General features: G+C 36.1%; 1 protein-coding gene across 1 annotated transcript; it reads left to right on the top strand.

The window, feature by feature from the left end:
* Positions 1-1,415: 1,415 nt before the first annotated feature.
* Positions 1,416-14,179, top strand: LOC101745961 (E3 ubiquitin-protein ligase RNF25). Its single transcript, XM_012691397.4, has 7 exons — positions 1,416-1,625; positions 1,699-2,008; positions 5,119-5,337; positions 5,800-5,916; positions 5,995-6,114; positions 6,957-7,090; positions 7,462-14,179. Exons 1-7 carry the CDS (start codon positions 1,603-1,605, stop codon positions 7,511-7,513), a joined length of 975 nt encoding a protein of 324 aa, XP_012546851.2. The 5' UTR covers positions 1,416-1,602; the 3' UTR covers positions 7,514-14,179.
* The last annotated feature ends 11,202 nt before the right edge of the window (positions 14,180-25,381 follow it).

Genomic DNA, 25,381 nt, shown 5'->3' with positions numbered 1-25,381 from the left:
ACAATATTGATTTTAATTTGTTTATAATAAAAGGGATATATAGTCTGTTATTTAAACTTAATTTAATTACTGTCCTTGAACTTCGTTTAGTAGGCCGTGCAATGTATGGAGAGTGACTCATGTCCCCCACCCAGCGTGTTTGTTTTTTTTATGAGTATGGGGGGGCTGCGCCTTCCCTATCCCGACCAGGGCTTCACCCCTGGATCCCACCGGGGCTTCGGCCCTGGACCCCGGCTCGGTACTTCGGCTCGGGTAGCAATTTTACACACGGGAGGAAATGTCCAACTTTTCTCCCGCGGTGCACATACTATTTTTTCTCCTACCAGGCCGAAAGTTCGTGGAGTACGGAGCTAGGGTCCAGGGGCGAAGCCATAGCAGGCGGTAGGGGGGGGCGCAGCCCCAATACTCATAAAAAATAATTAAACTGTTTTTTAATTTTTATATAAACTACTATTAATTGAATAAGAACTGTCTGATAAACTCATCTTTGTTTAATACTTCACTATTAAATTTTATTGCCTTTTGTTTATTTCACTTTTACACTAAACACAATATTGCAAATTACCCGAGCACAACAATGGCGGAGAATTTTAGCTGCGTGAAAGCAGATGTAGACACTAACGCGCATGCGCACTTGTACCCAGGGAGAAAAAATTACACTTTCTTCCCTGTATAGCGGGAGGAAAAGTTATACTTTCTTCCCTGTACAGCGGGAAGAAAACCGAACTTTCGGCGTAGGTAGGAGAAAAATAATGTTTCAATATCGTGTTTTTTTCCCTTTTGAGAGCTTCCGCTTTAACTTCCTCTTTTGAAGTCGGTTATAAAGCGTGATTGTGGTAGGTACCTTAAATAGCTCCCATTCTATTATTCTTTTTTTTTATTGCTTAGATGGGTGAACGAGCTCACAGCCAACCTGGTGTTAGGTGGTTACTGGAGCCCATAGACATCTACAGCGTAAATGCGCCACCCATCTTGTAAAAATATTTTCAATTTTCATCTTTAAAAATATTTTAAATTTCTACGTAAATGAAGAGGCGGGTAAAATTTTGCGTTACGCCAAAGTAACTATTCCACGTGGACGAAGTCGCGGACAAAAGCTAGTGTGAATATGAAACAATCCGCTGCACGTGACTTCTCGGGTTCTTAGAAAAAGTCCACTCTCAATAAAAAACCAACATTTTACCGAGTTTTTATTTCATCCCATCTCACCTCGTTCCATTTAACTTTATGCCAATTGCTTAAAAGTCTTCAATTAATCAGTTTCATTTAATTGCGCTTCAGATAATTTTTGAGAGAACAGAATAATAAAAGAAATATGACTTGGCGTAAACGTCTTATTACCAGACTATAAAAGCTTTAAAAAAATCACAGTAATTGTCTATGGTCAGTATAAGTCTATGGATGGAAGTGTCGTTGCCTTCCCCACCCCTCAGTCCCCTCGCTGAAATCAATGCGAGCAGCCTGAGCTTTGCATGAAGCTGGAAACATAAATAAAAGTACATATTATACCATATGTTAAGCTGCGTCAGCTGCATTGCGCTTGCCTGAAGTCTGAGCTGAATGCATCAATAATAATTTGTAGAACAGTTTTAAATCACTAAAATGTCGTCCTCCGGCGATGAAAGGTGTGTTATATCTTGTTCGGAATAAATTTGTATGAAATTTGTATTTCGTATAACATTTTATTGTTTTTAACAGAATCACGGACGAGGTGCAAGCATTAGAAGCAATTCTACTGAAAGATGTGGTAGTAAAACGCGTTGGAGATGTCCCAAAATACATAATTGAAACGATCATCCATCCGTTGACGGGGGATAATATCGATCAGCAATATGTATGTGTGACTCTGGAGGTGGGGTTGTCTTCTGGCTATCCAGACACCAGCCCAGAAGTAGCGCTCAAAAACCCTAGAGGTCTAGATGATATGATTTTAGACACTATCAACACACATATTCAAGACAAATTGAAAAATAATTTGGGACAACCAATAGTGTTTGAACTTATTGGAGTAAGTCAATGAATAATTATAAAAAATAACTATACAATCGAGTGGCCTTAATAAATGTTAGAATTTTAAACTGTTGAGCTAAGGAAAATTACAATATTTATTTCTTGTACTGAAAATAGATAGATTGTTGCCACAATTACTCGTTAGACTGACTATAGACATGGAAGTAACATGCATTAGTGTAGGTAGTTGACTTGCTTTGTTCTATTTCTTGACTGGCTTTAAACATAATATGTTATAAATAAAACTGATAAAAATTTGAGAAGACATTTGAATGAGAATGAAGATTAACAATTATTTTAATTTTTATAAACAGCTTTGTACACAGAGAATTGATATAGATAACAAAATTGTTATTGAGAGATTTCTTTTTACCTAGTAAGCTTACTTCTTTTTTCTTAGCTTTTGTGTGGTCAGCTCAGGTCAGTGGTGTATTTAAATTTTTATTCATCATATTACATATATTTGGTTTTTTGCTTGCCAAGTATTATTATTCTTTTTTTATTCATATACTATGATGTTTTTGTTAAAAAAATCTGTGCTAGAACATTAGTGAAGCTATGTCTAGGACTTCTTTTTGGATTGGACTTAAATAGACAGCAGACAAATAATTTGGCCTTGGTATCTCCATTAATATATATACATGTCTAATGAGGTAAAAGCCTGAGTCCAGTCCTCTTTATTTTCACAACTCAGTAGTGCTCCTAAAATATAAATGCAAAATTAATTTATGAAGTACTACTACCTACTTGTTTGGGACACCAAATTACAAAATGTTTAATTATTTAGGTTTTCATATATTCTACTGCTAGTAGTCTCAAAGGGTTGTACTGGCTTCACCACAATTAGTGAAAAAGCTCTCAGGGCTCAGCCTGAATGAATTTGCTAATATTTGCCCCAGCAAGAGCAGTGGTGATATATTGGACTACTGTAGGACCGGAAATGTGACCAATTGAGAAAATATTTTTCGTTCATCAAAATCTTACATTAAATTAGGCTAATTCAAGGAGATTGGTAACCAGTGCTTAGAATACCGAGAGCACAGGCAAAGCTGAAAAACACACGAGTGGATTGAGATCCGAAAGGACATATATGGGTTGTTTGCTCTTGCATCACATAAATCGAAGGTGGTAGTTAGCTCTCGCTCCATCTGGGCTGTGATATGGTTAATGGTGACTACGATAAGAGGGTGTGTCATGCCGTGCCACCTTTCTACGTTTGCTGACTAACTTCAATAAAAATATCAAAATTATCAAATTTTAACAGACGTGTATGCCCTTACACTAATTACTGACAAGAAATGCATAACATAGACCCAGCCAATTAATTTGATATTGATTTGATTTGATATTTAAAATTTTAAATTAATTTAAATTATCCTATACAATTTTTATAATAAGTAAGTCGACTATTTAAGTTATATGTATATTTTTGTTGATTATTATAAAGTAAACACAATTTGTGTTATATATTCAAATTTACTAAACAAAAGTTGGGTATTTGTGATAATTTGAAAGCACTCTGGATCTAAAAAAAATTGGCATTTTTAATGTCAAAGCAATTTCCATGTAACTATTAGTTTTGTTTGTTCATGTTTACTAGGTATTCTGGTTTATATAACCATTAATGTTCCAGGTAGTTCAGTTTTATTGTCTTGATGAGGGTCCTTTTTATTATACATAGAGGGATTATATAACACAAACATTTGCAAAAAGAATCTTTTGATGAGATTTCTTCATCACAGTCACTAGTTCTCCCTGGAACAAATCTCTATTTTTCATATTGAAGATTCTCTCCTCAACTACAATCCCAAATTAGTGATTATTGTATTATAAGAAGAGTTTTCATGGGGTTTATGTTATTCTATTGCTAACAATAACATAATGCTCTTAATGTTCTCTACCAATTCAGGATTTTGTTTAGTCACTGCTTTGTTTTGTTAAGTTACATTTATAAGTATTGGTAGCTGCTCTTTTCGATTATTTATTCTGAACATTATGTGCTATATGTACTATTAACAATTGCCGGTTGTTAGGGTATCTTGAAACCCCAGATTTTTTATTGTGTGAACCTGTGGACAATTTCAGTCTGCCCGATATCTTGATATCAAGGATCTGTGGGATATCAATCACTACGTGAGTGCCGCTATGTAACATACGAGGTATACTGTAATTACTATCACTGCCTCATGGCAGGAATAGGCTAGGTGCTGTTATCAAGTATTGATACACTTTCTCCAATATACGTCAGATCTTAGTGCGATTTGCCTGCGAGCAAGTATTAACAGAACGCCAGAATATTTTTGATTATTAGCCATAGAGCGGCACTATCTTTAGAATTTTTTGACAATGTTGTCAGCATTTCGCAACGTATACAAATTTGCATGAGTACTGCTGAAATATTATAATTAATAATATTATAATATTATAATTTTTACTGGTGGTAGGACCTCTTGTGAGTCCGCGCGGGTGGGTACCACCACCCTGCCTATTTCTGCCGTGAAGCAGTAATGCGTTTCGGTTTGAAGGGTGGGGCAGCCGTCGTTACTATACTTGAGACCTTAGAACTTGTATCTCAAGGTGGGTGGCGCATTTACGTTGTGGATGTCTATGGGCTCCAGTAACCACTTAACATCAGGTGGGCTGTGAGCTCGTCCACCCATCTAAGCAATAAAAAAAAAAAAAAAAAAAAAAAAAAAAAAATATATAAAAATACTTGAGAAAGCCCGATACCCACCTATCAAAGAGAGCACTGTCCTGGAAAGTGTCTGGCAAGAGGAAGAGAGGCCGCCCCAGAACAACTTGGCGTCGCTCGGTGGAGCAGGAGCTAGGGGTCTTGGGCATGACGTGGGAGGAGCTAGAATAGACTGCCCAAGACCGATGTAAATGGAAAAATTGGATTCGAGCCCTACACCCCAGCAGAGGGTAATAGGAAGGAATGATGATGATGATGATGACTGCTGAACAAAGTGGAGATCTATTTAACTTGATCTACTTAATTTGACTCAATTCATAATTGGCTTACAGCTAAAACAGATGAACAAATTAGTTATTTCTGACCAAAACAAGTATTTTACTATTAAATTCAAATGTATGTGTGGTGATTTTCAGATTGTACGTGATCATCTGACTAAGAGCAATCTTCCTCGTGGCCAGTGTGTCATATGCCTATATGATTTTGTCGATGGTGATTTGTTTATAAAGACGCAATGCTATCATTACTTCCACAATCATTGCCTTGCAAACCATTTCATCGCTGGCAAGAAATATTATCACGAGGAACTTGAGAAACTACCTACTTGGCAACAGATGCAAGTGCCACCTTACCAGGTATTTTCGAAATATTAAATTAATGCAAATTTATTAACTAAAGGTCATAACCGGCTATGAAAAATGAGATTGAAGTCTCATTTGTATTGTACAAGGACGACTATGATCTTTTGTAACCTCTGTGTGAACTCCTGTGCGAGTGAACAAAACAGTTACAGGTATCTATCTCACCTTGAAACTAGGACATATGACAAATAGGCAGGCAGCGGCTTGGCCCTGCCCCTGGCATTGCTGAAGTCCATGGGCGACGGTAACCACTCACCATCAGGTGGTCCGTATGCTCGTCTGCCTACAAAGGCAATAAAAAAAAAATGGTGACAGGAATAGACAGAACGAGAAGTAGAGCCTATTAGAAGTACACCCGGGAACGCGCAGAGCATACTGCTCTTAATTAACGTAATCACCTTAGTATTGGAACTGTAGTATCAAAAGAAAATTCTACAAATATTACAAACATTTCAGCAAACATGCCCGGTGTGTCGTTGCACGGTATCATGTGACGTGGACACTTTAAAGGAGGCTCCCCCACCAAAGAGCTCCCTGTCGGCACCACCGTTCCGCTTGACAGCTGAACTAAAAGTGAGTAACGGTTGCAAAAAAAGAAGGAAAAAAAACATCGTGCAATTTTGTACTGAACCTTTGTTTTTCTTCGACCAGGAACTCCAAATGAAGATGGCCGAACTGTTAGCTGTGCAAGTTGCTAAGGGCGGGGTCGTCGGTATGGGCGACAATGGGCCCCCCCTGCTGACCATCACAACCACACCCACTACTGACAACGTAAATATATAAATATCTTACTGTTTATTCTCTATGACTATATATTAATACGTGAAGCAAAAACTTTGTACCCATTTTTACGAAAATTGCGGGGACGGAGGATTACGAAATTTCCCACACTTATAGAGAATATAGAGGAGTGCAGCATGCTAATTTTTTTAGATTATGCATAAAAAATTACATTAAATCAATAAAAAAAACAACACACACTACCATGATATATTTGACACACACACACGCATGTACTATTTGCTTATTGTCAAACTTTTCTTATTGCTTATAGTCTATGGTCAAATTGAGAATAATTTCTCTTCTCTTTATTAATATTTGTCTAAAGTGTAGCCTTTAATGGCTTCGTCAAACAGAACGCGTACTTAGCGCTGCGTTTTAACGTCGCGCTCTTTTCATGTCACACAAATTAAGTAGATGAGGCCAACGCTCGTTGACGCAACGCATTCGCCAAATCATAGTGCCTTTCGATAGCAGTGTGAAAATTTAAAAGTATTAAGATGTCAAGTGATTCACATGTGTCATTGTATAAGCATGAGTATTTTCTAAATAATTCTATCAATTTTTCGGGTATTATCAAGTATTTTGATACATATTCACGCTAAATGAAATTTGTAAAAAATTACAACGCCTGACGTCAAAGCGTCCTAACGCCGCGACAGAGTGTTGCGTACTTATAAGTACGCGTTCTGTTTGACGAAGCCTTTATAGAACAACACATCTCGGCGTCATATCGCGCCGTCAGTTTAGCGCTCTGACACGCGCTAAGTACGCGTTCTGTTTGACGTAGCCTTTAAACACACACATGTTTTCTCTTATAAAATAATACTCAGGCATCCCGGAACAATGTGGCCGGGTCGTCGCGCGACGCGCAGCCCGGGGCGGGCGCGGGGGGAGCGCGCCACAGCGGGGGCGACGCCGCCGCCGCCGACACGCAGCCTCGCCCGCCCTACCGCGGACCGTACAGGTATCACTGACCATTCACATTGCAGAGAACGGACTCCCAAATTGAATATACGTTGAGGGATTTGCGGAGGAGACTTGAAGGAGGCCGTTTGTCTTCAAACATTTTTTTTTGCTTAGTTGGGCGGATGAGCTCAAAGCCAACCTGATGCTAAGTGGTTACTGGAGCCCATAGACGTCTACAATGCAAATGCGTCACCCACCTTGAGATATAAGCTCTAAGGTCTCAAGTATAGTTACAACGGCTGCCTCACCCTTCAAACCGAAACGCATGACTGCTTCACGGCAGAAATAGGCAGGGCGGTGGTACCTACCCACGCGGACTCACAAGAGGTCCTACCACCAGTCCATGCTAATGTGTGATTTGTATAATAGAGGATTCAACCGCCGCGGGAAGCCGGGCCGTCGCGGGCGGGGTGCGCGGTGACCCGTCCCCGCCCCGCACGCGTCCCCCTCCGCCTAGCCTCGCCCCCTCGCCCAACGCGATACCTCCGACCATCGACTCTATCATTCGCGCCCTAAACGTACCCAAGACATACTTACGCGTTTCTTCAATTCGAAATTTAAATATGCGGATGTAACGAATAAGAATCGATACGTCATGCCAACCTTTCGAATATCATCGGTCGCGGTGAACGTCTGTCGACTGTGTCACGAATTATTTATCTATCGATATTTTCTCTCGTTGCCTTGCACTATTGTGCGCGTTTATACAACTGCCAAATTGATTTTCAACATACAAACGAGTGATAATTACGGATTGAATCGAATAAATTTTAGAAATTTTATCGATTTCGGGTGTATGAATGAAGTTATTTGTCAAAATTACTGGCGTGCCGAATTCGGTCTTCCGACTTATGTGATTAACAGTTTTTATAATGTTATCCGAATTTTAAGTGCAATTTTGCATCGAAATCTCAACAGAGCGATCGAGACTGTAAAATTGGCGATCGATTGTTTATGGTGGAAATCGATTTGTTTATCCCTAACGTTTTGTACTCGTGTTGCTCTCGTTCGAATCGATCGACGGCGTAAAACAAACACGCTCATTGCGCATCGCTGTGTTCGGAAGGTTGCCTTAAATTTCGAATGTACACAAAGAACTGTCAAACGTGTTCCTTCAAAATCGAATCGGATTAAAGTATTAAAAAATACCGTTAAATTTTATACGACAGTACTGGAGATAGTGTTGCTCAATAATATAATATCGAATGTATTTCGAATGAATTTATTATTTATACCATATTATTATTATATAGTATCTGACGCAAATTCGGAGATATCATTGAATACAGGGTCCCATCCGACATGTTGTTAATTTATAATATAATTTACAACTATTCAACGGTACAACAATCATAGATTGTGTGCCGATAGTGTTATATTTAATTATAAGATTTTTGAACGCACAATTTTGTAACATCACCTAACCATTTTTGTATCGAGCTATAGGAACTATCAGCGAGTTCAAAATAGGAATTAATTTTGAGACTAACCATTATTAAAATTCGAATTTTATAATCTTCCCTGAGTGTATATTGTAATATCATAATATGTCCTATAATATTCATATTATGCTGATGAACCAGAAATTGTCTTTAATTTAAATTAAAATCTTTTCAGCTATGCTGTTCAAAATTTTTTACACCTATAGGTCAGAATGGTTCTGTCCGTGTTGTATATGTGTATAATATTATATGATGATTATAATATGTATATTATAGTAGAGCGCGCGTCACGTAAAAAGAACGCTGGAAGAAAGTGGAGGGGGTGTGTTTGCGCATGGATACACTCGCGCACGAAAATACTAAGTACTTTTGTTTTATTTTTGAAGTAATCTTTCGCTCGCGGCTTCGTATATTGGTTATTGGTATGTACAGTTTAGTAGTTGTGTACTCTTGTAGCTGTATGCAGTTACATCTTACAGGAGAGCGCAGAAAAATATCATAAGTTTGAAGTTAAAGTAGTTTATGAAAGTTAAAGTTTAGGTAAAGTTATAAAGATGATAATTTCTCTTGATGTGAATTGTACGATTCTTAGTGATGCACTCTCTTGACTGTAATTAAATTCATATTATATTATTTGTTGTCACGCGGCAAAAAGTGGATCGCGTCGCGAGTAAGCATGACGTTCTGGTACTGGTCGGCATTCCTTAACTATAATAAAATTGTACGGTGGTAAGATCGTACATGGTAGGTACATTCAAAATAATATATTAGATAGAATTTTATGAAATAGAATTAAAAACATGTTTAATTTCTGCGTATAATGTTTAATCTGAATACGAACAGACAGACAGACAGACGGACGGACGGACGGACAACAAAGTGATCAAAGGGTTCAATTTTTTCCTATTGAGGTACGGAACCCTAAAAATTAAATTAGACTCGGGAACATTTTGTTGCCACTGCGGTCCGTTTCATGCATTATTTCAAATTTTTAACTGCATTATTATCAGCCTCTTTCTTCATAAAACAATATACGTCATAAATATTTTTTTTCACTTTTCTGTGTAAAACCTTTTTGTAATTAAAACTTATGTGCGCGATAGTATTTTGAGAACGAACGTAACGTAAATCCAGCGCGGAAAGCAAAGGTCGACTGACGAACCAATAGCACGCCCGCCCCGCGCCGCACCTCATTCCACCAAATACATCGATAAATAGGCTAGTGCGCAGCTTGACCGCCAGCGTTCTTTTTAAGTGACGCGTACTCTATCATATCTATAGAAAAAAAAATATTTCTACCCTATTTTTGTTTTAAATTTTCCTATTTGAAAGTAGCTTAGTTTTTAAATGCCTATTTGTTATAATTGTGTTTTTGTGATGTTTTTTTTTATTCCTTAAATTTCGAAATATGTATTATACTTCCAAACATTATTATGTATAAATTTTAGTCGATTATCTACGTTAATTTGAACCCTTAAAATGGTATTGCGAATACAGATAAACCAATGTTATTCCACAAACAATATTTCAAATGGATAATATTTAAATGATTTAAAAAACAAACAGAGATTATTAATCTCTCAACACTATGCTTAGTACTGTTGTGTGTTTTGGGTACGTTGAAGTGCTTACATTTCACTCTGTTACATATAGTTTTCTTATATTTCAGACGGCTCTATGCGTTTAGTTTTTATTAAGTAGCCAATGTGTTACGGCAAAAAGACATGTGTGATCTTAATAATACATATATCATTGACTGTGACAGATTCCTAGTCAGCGTAGCATGATTTTGAGATTTTATTTAAAATTATTATTTTTATATAAAACACTAGTGTTAATTGGCCTACATTATTACTGACATTGTTATTGCACTCATTGGCCATCGAACTTAACCTATTTAATGTTAAGTGGTCATCGGCGCCTGTAGACATAACGACCGCCACCGTTCACCTTGAAGTTGAAGTTTCTATTACATTGTACTGTCTCATCCTTGAAACCGCAACGTATGGCTTTGAGGCGTTTGAGACAGCTTTGACGTCATCCTAAAGTCTCATTTGTCTTGTATAGCCGTATCCTTCAAACTTCTGCTGTTTTGCTTCATTGGCAGAACGAGGGTACTTATGGTGCACGTTCGTAATACGCCTACCCTCCGAAAAAAAATATTGTTGCAAAGACTGGCGAAAGCCACTTTTCGGATAACCGGACTTATTGTCATACGTAAAATTCTAGTAAATATTCACCTACACAATTTGACCAATAATATATACGGACGTGCTCAGAAGGCCACATATGCTTACATAGACACAGGAACGTATTAGTAATGCTCTCGTCACCTCGTAAAGCTGTGGCATGTCGCTGACACTAGATGGCGCTGCTTATCGTCCTACGGCTCAACGCAGACGTGTATCGGAAAAGATTCATACTGCGACTTCTGTGCGTAAAGTGAGAGTTGCTAAAAATAATTTAAATGACTTCATCAGCGCGCTTTTCAAGCTATCAACTTATGAGTTGTGTTTCAGTAACGTGTATCCCGTTGTAAAAATATTTAAAATCGTAATCATAAAATATTTGAAATGGTCAATAACTTGCGTTACCGTTCTCACTTTCTCGTGCGTTTCGATGACGAAGAAGAAGTACCTACATATTCGTCCTAACGCGTCATGTTTATGACAGTGTTTCTACCTCAAATTATAGTTTACCATATTGCGAAAGAATAAACAGAAAAACTCGCACTAGAAACACTTGCGCTTTGCTTCATAGAGAATTTGTGTTGATGGTAAAAAAAAAGCTTGATGCTAAGCGATAACCGGGGTTCATTAACTAAAATCAGAGCCTTTTTCTTTCGTTAGTCTAAATGGCAGTATGGCCATAAATCCTGAGCGAGATCGAGCTAAAAAAAAAATTATTACAAGCGAACACAATGCGAAATCCTAATGTTGTATAATAATGTTGGCCAACATAACAATAAATATTATTTTCAACGAGTATTCGTTGTTTAAGGAAAATCGACGTGCGACTGTTTTTTTATTTATTAATTTAATTTAAAAAATAAGTTTGTGATAGTTTATTTTGTTATAAAAAAAAATATGTTGTTTTTATTTGTTTTTTAGTAGCAGCTGCATAGAAATAGCTAATGAAAGGTCTTAGGCTGTATAATTCATAATTCATTGCTTCGTGTTAATTTATTGGCGGTTTTTAAATGAATTTTAAAACAGGTAGGCTAAAGCAAGAAGACGTATATTATTTTGGTGAACCGGAAATATTTATTTAATCCACATTTAACACATTTCTAATTGTTAAATTCGAGATTTCCTTACCGTAACTGAATACATGCAGTTATTAAAATTTGCAACGGCCGTCATTATGTTTATTTAAAAAAAAAACAATTTTTTTCTCGAATAAAATTCGTATGACTGTTTGGGAATTTCATTAAAATGTTTAATAATTTACGATACACGGTTGTTCAAATCTCATGCTTATAAGGAGAGTAAATAATTGAAGCGTACCTACATTCAAAGGAATATTTTGTCTGCGTTTTTAAATATAAACCCTCGCTTAACTACGGAGTTAATGTAGGCGCGTGATAATTTAATTCCTCATCTAGCAATCGTAATGCCCTCAATAGTGCTGCATAAATTCATCTTATTCGCATTGCTTCTAAGTAACGAAGATCTGGTCTTAATATCAAATTACCTTCAAAATTAATGAATTAACGGACATTCCATAGCGACGTTCAATGTTAGTTTAGAAATTAAAAAAAAAAACTTTCACTTACGTACTTATCGCTTTTGTCATGTGAATGTGCATGTTAATCGTTTTTTACTTATAAAATGTATTGGCGAAATAATTTAGTAGTTTCATAGTGTTTCGAAGTGTGCTTTCAGATGTCTTGTAAGTGTTGCCAGTGCTTCGATGTGGTATTATTTACTGATTATAATGATCGATTTGGGTGTGTATTGGAAAACGCTCAGGACCAGGAGTAAACAAACGTGAGCTGATGCGGCTTAGTATGTTTCAATAATGAATAGAACCGGTTCACGGTATACAGATCTGCCCATGGTCATCACTAGTAACTTAATATTCGTGTTGGTGCAATTTACTTCGTTTATTAAAAGCACACTTCGAAAATACACCATATTGTAAAAGTTTACGTACATGACATAAAACTTAAAAAACGGTAGAAATTCTTAAATATTATTGTAGTGTTTTATTAAAATTAAAATGGAATAGTCACATTGTCGAATGTTAAGAAGAACATACGTCACTAGAATTTTATCAATAGATCAATGAATAAACTAGAAGACAAAAATAGCTACGCCATAGACAACGAAACACCTTGATATGCTTAGTCACGTGACACGATTTTGTCTCTGGCAATGAGTAGTAGTTATTAACATTATCGCTTCCAATTCCATACAAACAACTTATTTAAAGGTTATTATTTTTTTAATAAACTTTACTGGCTTGGAAACAAAGCCCTTTAAGCCAAACAACTTGTAAAGACAATGTGACTATAGCAAACTATGTGTAGGTATATCTAGTATAAGATGTTGAAGGAATATGATTTTGTACAGCCCGACTAAGTTATCTTCAGACTGAGAAAGCAATCACTTTAAACTTAGTCATTCTGCTGAATTGACGTGACGTGAAGTGACGTTGAACTTATAATCAATCAAGTCGAAATGAGAATGTCTGTAATGTGATCGGAATTTACTTAATCATTTAAGAAACAATCCGAGAATTGATTTTAGCATACGTGAGAATTGTTACAGATGCTAAACTGTTAAAAAGCCACCAATACTACAAGTTTGATCCTCAAGAAACACTAATATAACAAAATAAAATAATTCACACGACTTCGCTCCTAACGTTCCCGCCAAAAAACTCCTCCATACTGGTTGTTTAGTAATATGATGTCCATAGATAATTTAGTAGGACTGTACTTTTTAAAAGTCATGTTGTATTCACCTACATTCCGTATATAATATTTCTTAACAATATTTATTAATATGTATCAAAACGTATCTATAAGGTTTTTGTCTTAGAAAAAAACTATGTATTCATTACAAGTTTTAGCAAAAAGTTTGAATATAAATCTAAGTGATTTCTACACTTCCTTCAACGAAAATTGTTATAATCTAAAAGCTAACAATATTAAACAAAACTTTTACTTTTCGTAATGTCAAGAAGTTCTATGCGAGTCTCGTTTAAGTTGAAGAAAATCTCACTATTATTATAAAAAAGTAGCATTTTTTGACAGAATTTTCTGCCTACGATTTGCTAATGTTTGTTGTGGCATGAAATGAATGTCTCTTTTTGTGACAGTAGTGTAGCAGCAGCTTAAATTTATTAAACATAGTATTTTAAATTAATGGCAACAATACATTATGAATGTTCATTGCTTTTTAGGTAACTTAGGTTAGGGTTGCCAGTGACTTGAATAATCCACGGTTGAATAATAATCGTAGCGCGAATTCAAATAAGAAGCAGCCCTCGACGAGTTAAAGGTTTTTAAAAATCTCTTTAGTAAATGAATATGAAATCTTTTAAATTAGAATAGTTACATTTTAAAATCAATGTATTTGTCGGTTTGTAAACGTAGTGTTGAATGTGATTAGAATTTCAATAAAGATTTACCAAAGATATTAATGAGTTTTCATTTAACTCCTTGTACGACAGAATCATAATCATTCATCATTCATCAATCATATTTCCGACGCTACGAATGTTTTAAAGTTTTCGTAGTTGCTTGAGGTAAAATAATGATTTAAAAATATGGAGCGATTAAACCGTAAAAGTAATTTTCGCGAAAAATCAATGAAAATACTATTCCTATTTTAATTAGCTAAGGTTGGTAATGATTTTACGGTCTAGTTTGTGTGAAGCGGCCCGAGGATCCCGTAAACATCAACTAAATACTGACCATATTAGGTCAGTAGATTGAAGTCTCGCTCCCCAATAACAATGGACCAGTAGACTAGTAGACCGGGCAGACGAACGCACAACCACTTCGCACCAGCAATAGGTAATTATTGTAAATTATTTTTTGAAAAAAACAAATGAATGAAATAAATGAAATACAAGTTTTTAAAAAGTAATGCTGCAACTGACTATATCCGTAGATTAAAGGAACTAATCTAGAAAAAAAATGTGAGCCGTCACGGGACGCCTGGCAAATGTGAAACATCGACATTATTTTGTAAAAGTAATATGCAGAAAAGAACAGATTGTGATAAGAACTAAATATGTCATAATGATAAAATAAAATATTACGAAAAAATATATTGTTTTCAAGTTTATGTGTACTGTAGTAAACAACACTGTATACACTATAGGTATCCGAGCTCAGTGTAGCGAGAGAAATGGCTTAACGCTGGATCGAGTGGGAGAGAATCGCACAGTCGATTGCGCATGGCGACGCGTCGCCACGCCAGAAATCGGTTTTACGTGCGGCTATCATAGACCTATATAGTAGGGACACGACATATTGTTCTATACGTACAATTGCTTATATAAATAGCACCCATTTTGAAGGCACATATATATATCTCGCTCTTACTCAGCACTTTAACTCGCAGGAAAACAATATAACAGTATTTCAGTGCATAAAATGAAACATGAATATACGTAAATGTCTCCGTCTCCGTCTAATGAGGCCGAAAATCCGCCATGTTTAGCGCGCCAAATGTCATTGTCACGTCAGTTCGGCCGTCTGTTTTGGGTTGTACATTATTTATTGACTTTGATATCGATTTAATATGATTGCTTATATAAAATTTCTTATTTTATCATGCTTAAAACATACAAATAATAATTAAAACATATTTTATAGGATCTCAAGAAAGTCGTCGGAACTATTTAAATAAAATAGTTTTATAACACTATTGTCAACTCGTTAAATATTTAATAATTAAGTGATTTTAGAGAGGAAGTCACAAGGAATGACGTTTGTAATTTTATTAACGAATAAATGTTCTGTAGGTGTTTTTTTTTATCAGGCGGTCCCTTGATAAGTTTAAAATTTGAATCACTCTCAAGTGAGAGTGATTCAAATGGTGCGGCGTACCTTCCTTGAGGTGCGCTGCGGTAATGTGTTACGGACTTTAGAGTCAGCAAAACAATTAAAATAGACTGTAATAGTCTAAGAAAAACACGTACTCAAAATACGATAACATTCAGCATGCTAGAAATGGGCAGATGGCACTGTACTACACCATATCTTTATGTTTTGCGGCAAACGACAACTTTATAAAATCAGTGTAGCAAATTTTAAAAATCGTCATATCGTTTACTTGGCAAATTTGAAGCACGAACTCGTCTTAGATTTCACATAATATCTAAATCACATCATCTTTGCACGTAACAATATACTTACTTCCTATTAAAGTATAAATTCTACAAATACATTCACTCAACAATATTTAAAATAAAATGAGCCAAGAACGTTTATCGATAAAACCTACTAACATTAAAATTTTCTGGCCAGATGACGTCACAGTGGCACGAATTTTTTGTTGACGTTTCATTTCCATAGGTTTCCTACTTCAGTGGCGGCTATAGATGTTTCACATCAAAAAAATAATCTAATGGTGGTGTTAAATTCAGACAGACTTGAAACGTGCTTACGACTACAATTTAAGGACTAGGAACATAGAAGAGGACATTGCTAGTAGGGGCGGACGAGATTAAATTGTTTATAGTAGGAGGATTTTGTATTTGATTATTAGATGGAGATCGTGGGATCTGTGAACAAAATATGGTTTTGTTTTAGTTTTAGAAAACTTACGTATTAAACTGCTTGTCTACACGAATTGGTATCATTTTTATGTTTAGGTGGGAAATGCGTTCTCTACCTATGCTGATAGCATTGAGAGGCTATTTCAGCTTCGCCCTAACATGTAGGTGAGCTCACGGAGCTCAAACCGGAAGTATTGCTAACACTGGCCCTAGCAAGAGCAGTGTTTCGCAGAATCTACCACCGGATCAGAAACGCGACCCACTGAGAACATCCGGCGAGAAACTCAGTGGGTTAATTCGCTCGTCGAGCGACGGGCTCGACGAGGACCGTGACCGGGGGTTTCATTTGCAACTGAGTCCTTTATCCAGTGGTCCCCCGGTAGCCGAAAATCGACTCTAATTACCTCAAATTATAAGTTTGTACACTAATAAGGTTCTATCGTCAAAGACTATTAAACTTCGTTAATCACAGATTTCGCCTACACTTTAGACAAGTATTAATAAAGACCATCAATATTATTCCATTCTCAATTAGACCACGGATTATTTATTAACAGTGGTACATACATGGCAGTGCTTGTGATTTTTTTATTTATTATTATATATTTATTATTTAATGTATTTCTTATGCATAATTATAAAAAAATATTTACATTTTGCACTCCTTTTCTATATACTTTATAAGTGTTGTCAATTTCGTGCTCCTCCGTCTTCGCAATTTTCGTAAAAAAGGGTACAAAGTTTTTGCTTCACGTATTAATATATATATTATTATGTGCTTATAAAGAAGCGAATTGAATCGAATCGAAGTGGCAATGGGCTGGCCATATTAGCCGGACCGATAACCGTTGGGGTAAACGCGTTCTTGAGTGGAGACTGCGAATTGGCAAACGCTGTGCAGGACGTCTTCAGGCTCGGTGGAGTGATGATCTGTGCAGGGTAGCCGGCAGGTGTTGGATGAGAGAAGCCGAGGATCGTGCTTAGTGGCTAGCAATTCGAGAGGCGTATGTCCAGCAGTGTCCAGCAGTAAGCTGATTATGATTATCTTATATATAAAATTCTTGTGTCACAATGTTAGTTACCATACTCCTCTGAAACGGTTTGACCGATTTTTATTAAATTTTATATACATATTCAGTAGGTCTGAGAATCGGCTACTATCTATTTTTCATACCCCTAAGTTCACAGTGCTACATGCCTCTTTCACTCATTTACCACCTTACAATAAGTTCGTTTTTTTGTTTCTCTACACTAGAAATTCCCTAGAAATCTTATATATGGCAAAACAACGTTTGTCGGGTCACCTATATAGAAGCGGGCAACGGGGTTCATTTTGTGATGTCTACGGACTAAGCTGATAACTAAGAATAAAAACTATCATATCTACTCATAAATAAATAATAATAATAAATAAATAAATATTTACTAACAGTCACGCCACGTTAACTGGTCCCGTGATAAATTCGTAAAGAACTTGTGTTACAGGTACCAGATAACGGAAATAAATATAAGATTTTTATTATACACATACACATATTTAATATACATCCATAACCCTGGAAAAGACATTTATATTTATCATACAAATATCTTCCCTTGGCGGGATTCGAACCCGCGACCCCCTTGTGTAGTGACCATGTCACTTACCACTACACCAGACGGCCGTTGAAATGCGCGAAAGAATGAAATGCGTGCTGCATGGCATCTGCTCTGCCATGATAGTTTAGATAGTGTAAATATATAAATACAACATATTTAGATATTTTCAAAATGTTAATAAGGTAAAGTTTGATGAGCAAACTTATCTATGATTGATGTGCGAACTGATATATGTCAGAATATAATGTTAATTTGAAAATTATAAAATACTATTGAACTACTAAATTGTTTCTAATTATGCACGTCCTAACAGGTTATGGGCCCAGGACGCTTGCAGAAAGTGAAATAGGATTAATTGTTTTAATAGGCGTAATCCGTTGTGTCAATTATTTCCTGATTTTTTGAAGTTGAAGAAACTACGAAAATGACTTCTAATATTAAGATTGATCGACTTACGGGTGATAACTATGACACCTGGAAGATTCACATGCGAGCTATTCTGAAGAAGAATGATTTGTGGGAATATGTATCAGGAAAAATACCTAAACCAATACATTCAGATTCTAAATATTCTGAATGGAATAAAATGGACGGAAAAGCCGAATCGGACATATTGTTAGCTGTCAGCCCGAGCGAGTTAATTGCACTGGATGGTTTAGACTCCTCTAAAGCAATATGGGACAAGTTGAAATCTATGTATGAGTCAAGCGGGCCAGCGCGAAAAGCGTCATTACTAAAGAGACTTGTATTAAACCGTATGCCAGAAGATGGAGACATACGAAAACATATTTCTGATTTTTTCGACTGTGTTAAGAAGCTTAAAGAAATCGGATTGATAGTGATAGATGAGTTGCTTGCTATTTTATTACTTTATAGTTTACCGGATTCGTTCTCAATGTTTCGAACAGCAATGGAATCGCGTGATGATTTACCATCAACTGATGTACTGAAAGTGAAGATTATCGAGGATTATGAAGGTCGGAAGAGTAAGATAATAGACCAGAGGGCTATGTTCGTCAAGCGTACCGATATTAAATCAAATGCCAACCCGAAGAAGAACTTCGAACAGCACACAAATAAAAACATTGAGTGCTATCGTTGCGGTCGTCTTGGGCATATGGCGAGAGAGTGCAGAACTAAAAACGTGAGTAAGCGTAAACAAAGCTCACATAAAGCAGAATGTAATAGTGATGATGAGCTCAAGACAAATATGTTAGTAAGTACCACCAAAGAGGTGATGATAGCCGAGCAGAGAGCTCCTGTATGGTGTATTGACAGTGGATGTACGGGACATATGTGTAACAACAAACAATTGATTAAAGATTTTACTCGAGTTGATACAGACTTGAATTTGGCTAATGGTAAAACTACAAAAATTAGCGGTTCGGGAAAAGTCAGTATTATGGTAGACACAGGCAGCGAAAAGCGCCATGTTGATATTAAAAAAGTGTTCTACGTGTCGGATCTACGAACCAATTTATTATCAGTTGCGAAGATGACAGATCACGGGTTTGAAGTTCGCTTCAATAAAAATTATGCAATTGTCATAGATGACAATAATAAGGTTCATATGCGAGCGGATCGAGTTGGTAACTTATACCACGTCCGAATGAGCCAAGATGATGTCAATAATGTTGAAATGGTGAAAAAACCTATAGATATGTGGCACGAGCGCCTCGGCCACCTTAACGAGCGTGATTTAAAGGCAATGGCAAAAAATGGCCTTGTCCATGGCCTATCATTGAACGACAATGAAAAATTGTCAGAGTGTGAAATATGTATAAGTGAAAAACAGACATGCACGCCTTTTTCTAAAGGAAGCGAAGATCGTACAAGTGAACTATTGGAGATCGTGCATACAGATGTGTGCGGACCAATGAGACAACAGTCTATGGGCGGTAAAAAGTATTTTGTCACGTTCATCGACGACAAATCAAGATGGTGTGAAGTATACTTTATTGCTAATAAAAGCGACGTACTTCAAGTTTTCAAAGATTACAAGTCTTACGTGGAAAAATTGACAGGAAAGAAGATCAAAAATCTGCAATCCGATAACGGTCGAGAATACATTAACAAAGACTTTGATGATTTCTTGAAGAAAGAAGGAATAAGACGGAGGTTGACGGCACCTTATACGCCTCAGCAGAACGGGATTTCGGAGAGAAAGAACAGGACACTGCTAGAGATGGCCCGTTGTATGATGCGTCAGGCGGGAAGCCCACCTGTTTTTTGGGCTGAAGCAATTAATACTGCTAATTACATAAGGAACCGGTGCCCAACTGCAGCTCTTGATGGTCAAATACCATTTACTCTGTGGAAAAGAAAGAAACCTACCGTAATCTACATGCGCTTGTTTGGATCGAAAGCGTATTATAAAAACAAAGGAACGCAGAAGGGAAAATTCGAATCAAGTTCAGAGCTTGGAATATTTATGGGCTATGATACTGAGTCTAAAGCTTACAGAATACATGATCCTAAGACTAGAAGGATCGTCATTTCTCGCGATGTGAAGTTTATGAACGAGACAGCATTCTGTCATGAGTATAAAGAAATACGAAATGACGAAGAAGAGAGTTTTGATAATTCGAAGATAGTCGTTGAATTGATAGGACATGATCAGAAGAAGGAAGATCGAAAAACTAACCCCATGAGAGGGAGAGGAAGACCAAGGTTAGTTCGTACTGGCTTAGTGGGAAGACCGCGCAAAGAGTATAAACCAGCTACTAACAGTACAGAGAGTGAAACAGAATCGGAGTATGAAGTAGATAATGAAGAAACGACAGCTGGAATTGCGATCATTGAACCTAAAACATGGAAAGAAATAGAAAAGACTGATGACGAACCTGAATGGCGAAGGGCTTTAGAAGACGAGTATTTGGCACAATTAAAGAATGTTACATGGGAAATAGTCCCACGACCGAAAAATAGAAAAGTGATTGGTAGCAGATTTGTATTTCAAACAAAGAATACAGGGAAGAAAGTACGGCTTGTTGCAAAGGGATGTTCTCAAAGGCCAGGGGAGGATTTTTACGAAACCTCTTCTCCTGTTGTAAGGTCTTCATCTGTGAGACTCATAGCTGCAGTGTCAGCTGAGTTAGGATTAGAGATGCATCAAATGGATGTAGTAACAGCTTACTTGAATGGTACTCTCGAAGAAGATGTATTCATGGAAATACCAGATAAACTATCAGATGTCTTAGAAAGCGTACTAGCAAACCAAAATATTGGATCAAAAAGAGATGTTATAAGAGATAAGAATATACTTCATACAGCTAAACGCTGGAACGAAGCATTGAATGAGTGTGAGAATAATGTGTGTTTGTTAAAGAAGTCTTTGTATGGTTTGCGTCAATCAGGATTACAGTGGCATAAAAAGTTAGTAGGAAGGTTGAAGAATATTGGTTTTGAAGCATTACCACAAGAACCTTGTGTGTTTGTTGCGCAAAGGGATGACAAAATGATGTTAATTGCTATTTATGTAGATGACATTATCCTAGCTACTAATGATGAGGTGTGGTTGCATGATGTTAAGCGTCAGTTATCTAATGCCTTTGAAATGAAGGATATGGGAAAAATCAGTACTTGTTTGGGTATCGAATTTTCACGTGATAAGGAGCATAGAGTGTATTTAAAGCAAGGTGCGTATATAGATAAAGTATTAGAGCGTTATGGTATGAGTGATTGTAAACCTATATCAACACCTATGGATGTGAACGTTAAACTAGAAAAACCCAACAGTGTAAACAATGATGTTATGAGTCAGTACCCTTACCAGAACCTTATAGGTGCCCTTATGTATTTGGCTGTATCTACCAGACCGGATATAGCTTATACTGTAAATTATTTAAGCCAATTTAACACTAATTATGATGTACAGCATTGGAAGGCAGCTAAGCGAGTGTTGAGGTATTTGAAAGGTACATCAACTTTCGGCTTAATGTATGAGAGGACAGGTGTACCATTGTTTGGTGTAGTTGATGCAGACTGGGGTGCAAATACGATTGATCGAAGGTCATATTCCGGTTTTGCATTTATTTTAGCAGGTGCCCCAATTACTTGGGAAGCACGAAAACAGCGTACCGTTGCATTATCGAGCACAGAAGCCGAGTACTTGGCGCTTTCTGAAGCAACTAAGGAAGCTATGTATCTCAGAAATGTGATAAAGAATATTGGTGTAAAATGTGGTTGTGTGACATTATTTAATGACAACCAGGGTGCTATGAAGCTTGCACAGAGTAGAAGCTATCATTCTCGCACTAAGCATATTGATGTTAGACACCATTTTGTTCGAGATATGTGTGAACAGAGTGTGATTGATTTGAAATACTTGAGTACAGACAAAATGCCTGCTGATATTTTGACCAAGGGCTTGTGTGGGACGAAGCATTATGAATGCATGAACAATTTAGGAATGATGGAATAATCATAATTGTCTGTAGTTAAAAGCTCACGACTTTAAGGGGAGGTGTTAATAAGGTAAAGTTCGATGAGCAAACTTATCTATGATTGATGTGCGAACTGATATATGTCAGAATATAATGTTAATTTGAAAATTATAAAATACTATTGAACTACTAAATTGTTTCTAATTATGCACGTCCTAACACAAAATCATAAAAAACAAACTAATTTAATTATCTAAAACTAATTTTAAATCCGACTTAAATATAATTATGTATCTCTACTTAGCATTAATTATCCCATAAATGAACAAACATCATTTACCACATTCGTAACCATACAACAAACGACGGCGTGCAATAGATTTATTTTAGATACTTAACTTATACGAAAGCTTGTAGTCCTCGAGTGATTTATAAGGTATTGCAACCTTGATTGTACTTCCGATAGGAGAGGTTATTTTGCATGTACGTCTTATCTTTAAATAGACAAGGAAGAGGATTAGAGATACCAACCTCATTCGTAATAATAATAATAAAGCCTTTTATTCGGATAACGGATATACAATTGAAGACATGAAATGATGAAGGGGATATGATACAATTTGTTAATTTCGAGAAAACGGGGAACAAAATTTTATTATTTGTTTTTGAGATATTATGGGTTTGTGGCTGTTATTTTTATTATTTTAAACCTGAAATTATAGTACTTCCATTTATTTACCAATATCGAGAAAGAAAATGAAAAAATAATAATAAGAATATTGTTTTGAGAATCATTTAAAATTAAAGAATAGGTACGTTAAGTGTCGATATCACATGCAATTTCTAAAAATAGCCTCTCAACCCGGAGTTTTAAGGTCTAATATGGTTTATAGGCACCTTCAGTCTATGTAAAAACTCAAAAATCTTAAAAATGATACTTAACCCCTTTATCCACTCATGCTTCAATTATGTTTCGTATACTACTGCACTTAAGCTGTATTTTACAAAATTAAAATTGTTCAATTATTTGGTGCTTCTTTCTCTCTCTGTCATTCCATTTGCCAGTTGACAAAGGTCTCCTCTAACCTACTCCATTTCGATTTCTCTCTATCTACTCTACTCCATACTGCAACCAGCTTTTTTTTATTGCTTAAGCTTAAATGGATGTACGAGCTCACAGCCCACCTGGGGTTAAGTGGTTACTGGAGTTACTACAACGTAAAGGCGCCACCCACTTTGAGATACAAGTTCTAAGGTCTCAGTATAGTTACAACGGCTGCCCCACCCTTCAAACCGAAACGCATTACTGCTTCACGGCAGAAATAGGGAGGGTGGTATTACCTACCCGTGCGGACTCAAGATGTCCCATTATTGTCCCATCTTTTTTGTTGTCTGCCTCTTTTCCTTTTACCTATCTGTACAAAATATTTGCAAAGATCTTGCTCTAGCGAATGTACAGAAAACTCGAAAACCTCATTTGTAATCAAGTCTAAAAACTTTGTTGCACATAATATATTAATTAATTCATTAGTTTGTTAAATAAATGTGTTTGTCATTAAGTTTATTATAAATTGTAAGCTTAGCAAGCTTTTATGTGTAGTAAGACTATAAGTCAGCAGTCCAGAATCTAGAATAAATAATTTCATTTTGGAACGAAGTTCCTTATGTGACGATACGGAGGGGTACCCTAACCTGGAAAAATACGTCCGTAACGTAAGATTTTTATTTAGCCTTAGTATGATGGCTATACAGTGTCTAATGTATAGTCTACGTGAAGACGGTTATTATTATTTCTATGATAGACCATAATTAGGCTTAATTATTATTATTCATATAAATAGCTGTTTCTTTGTATATTATTATGATATATTTTTTATAAATCATTGTTAATAAAATAAAGTTGATAACTTTGTAAAGTAGTTTTTAACAATAATAAAATCATAATAAAAAATGTATACCCGAATAATTATTTTCTTTATTCCTCGAATAGAACTTAAAATTAAAATTGTTATAATAAGGAACTTCGTTCCTGTCCGGTGTCCCACGACACCACACATCTTTTTTTTTGTCATAGCTTTTGTTTGAGTCGGCGAATGTGTGTATAGTAAGTAGTATGCTGTTGCTGTGTAATATGTCTAAACATTCAGATTTTAGAAACACTTCGGCTAAGCAACACGGAATCGCGCTATCAAAACCGTTCGTGCTTTTTACGAAAACAATATAGGTACATATCTTATTCATACATATATACATATATATATCATTACGTAACATTGTCTTCGCCGTATTTTCTTAGATATAGTATTAAATGTTTCAGTTAAATACGGATGCCTTATGTACCTAATTTCGTAAAGTAATAAATAGTTAATAGGCTTTTACCTATATATAAAACAGTAAATTTTCATAATGACACAAGAATGAACGGAACTGGGTTGTCCTTAAAAGAGTGATTGCGTAGAGGGAATCAACTTCTTGCTATCTCTTTCAGATTCAGATTCTTACTGTATGTTGGGTTCAATTATTTGTGTTCAATTATCTTTGTTTTTTTTTTATATTTGGAAGCAGAGAGCAAGAGCTAAACAATTGCCTCCTAAAAAAATAAGTTAAATAATTCATTTTATGATTCAACTACCATGTAATCTTAGGATTTAATTTCTAACTATTATTCACCCTCATTTTTCAAAACAGTAAGTCACATATTGGCGCAAACGTTTCGAAAATGGAAATTTCTTTATTGCTTTTGTTAAGTAGATTAAGTTATCTGACTCCATAGACAGCAGAAGCGTGAATGCCGCCTTATTTCTCCTCCACCTTATTTGTCCTTTAGTTCGGGCTCTAAGTATGACCGCGCATCGTTTATCGATCCAGCCGAAACTTCGTACAGTGGTCGGGGGTCTGACATTTATAACAAAGTATGCTTGTGAGTAGCGTCATAAAAAGGTTGCATTTTATATACTTAGCGACACTCACAACAAAGCGTGGCCTTCACTATTTACATAAACGGATAAATATTTAAGTAAACATTTACTTATTATTTTAAGCAGATTTGACACAGACGTAAACATGAAGTTTAATGTTTTTTACTAGAAATGAAATTGATTAAATCACACAGCAAGAACCAACTAT

Source organism: Bombyx mori, chromosome 8 (genome assembly GCF_030269925.1).
Source record: "Bombyx mori chromosome 8, ASM3026992v2".
Lineage (NCBI taxonomy): Eukaryota > Metazoa > Arthropoda > Insecta > Lepidoptera > Bombycidae > Bombyx > Bombyx mori.
This window is presented reverse-complemented; position numbering and strand designations above follow the sequence as displayed.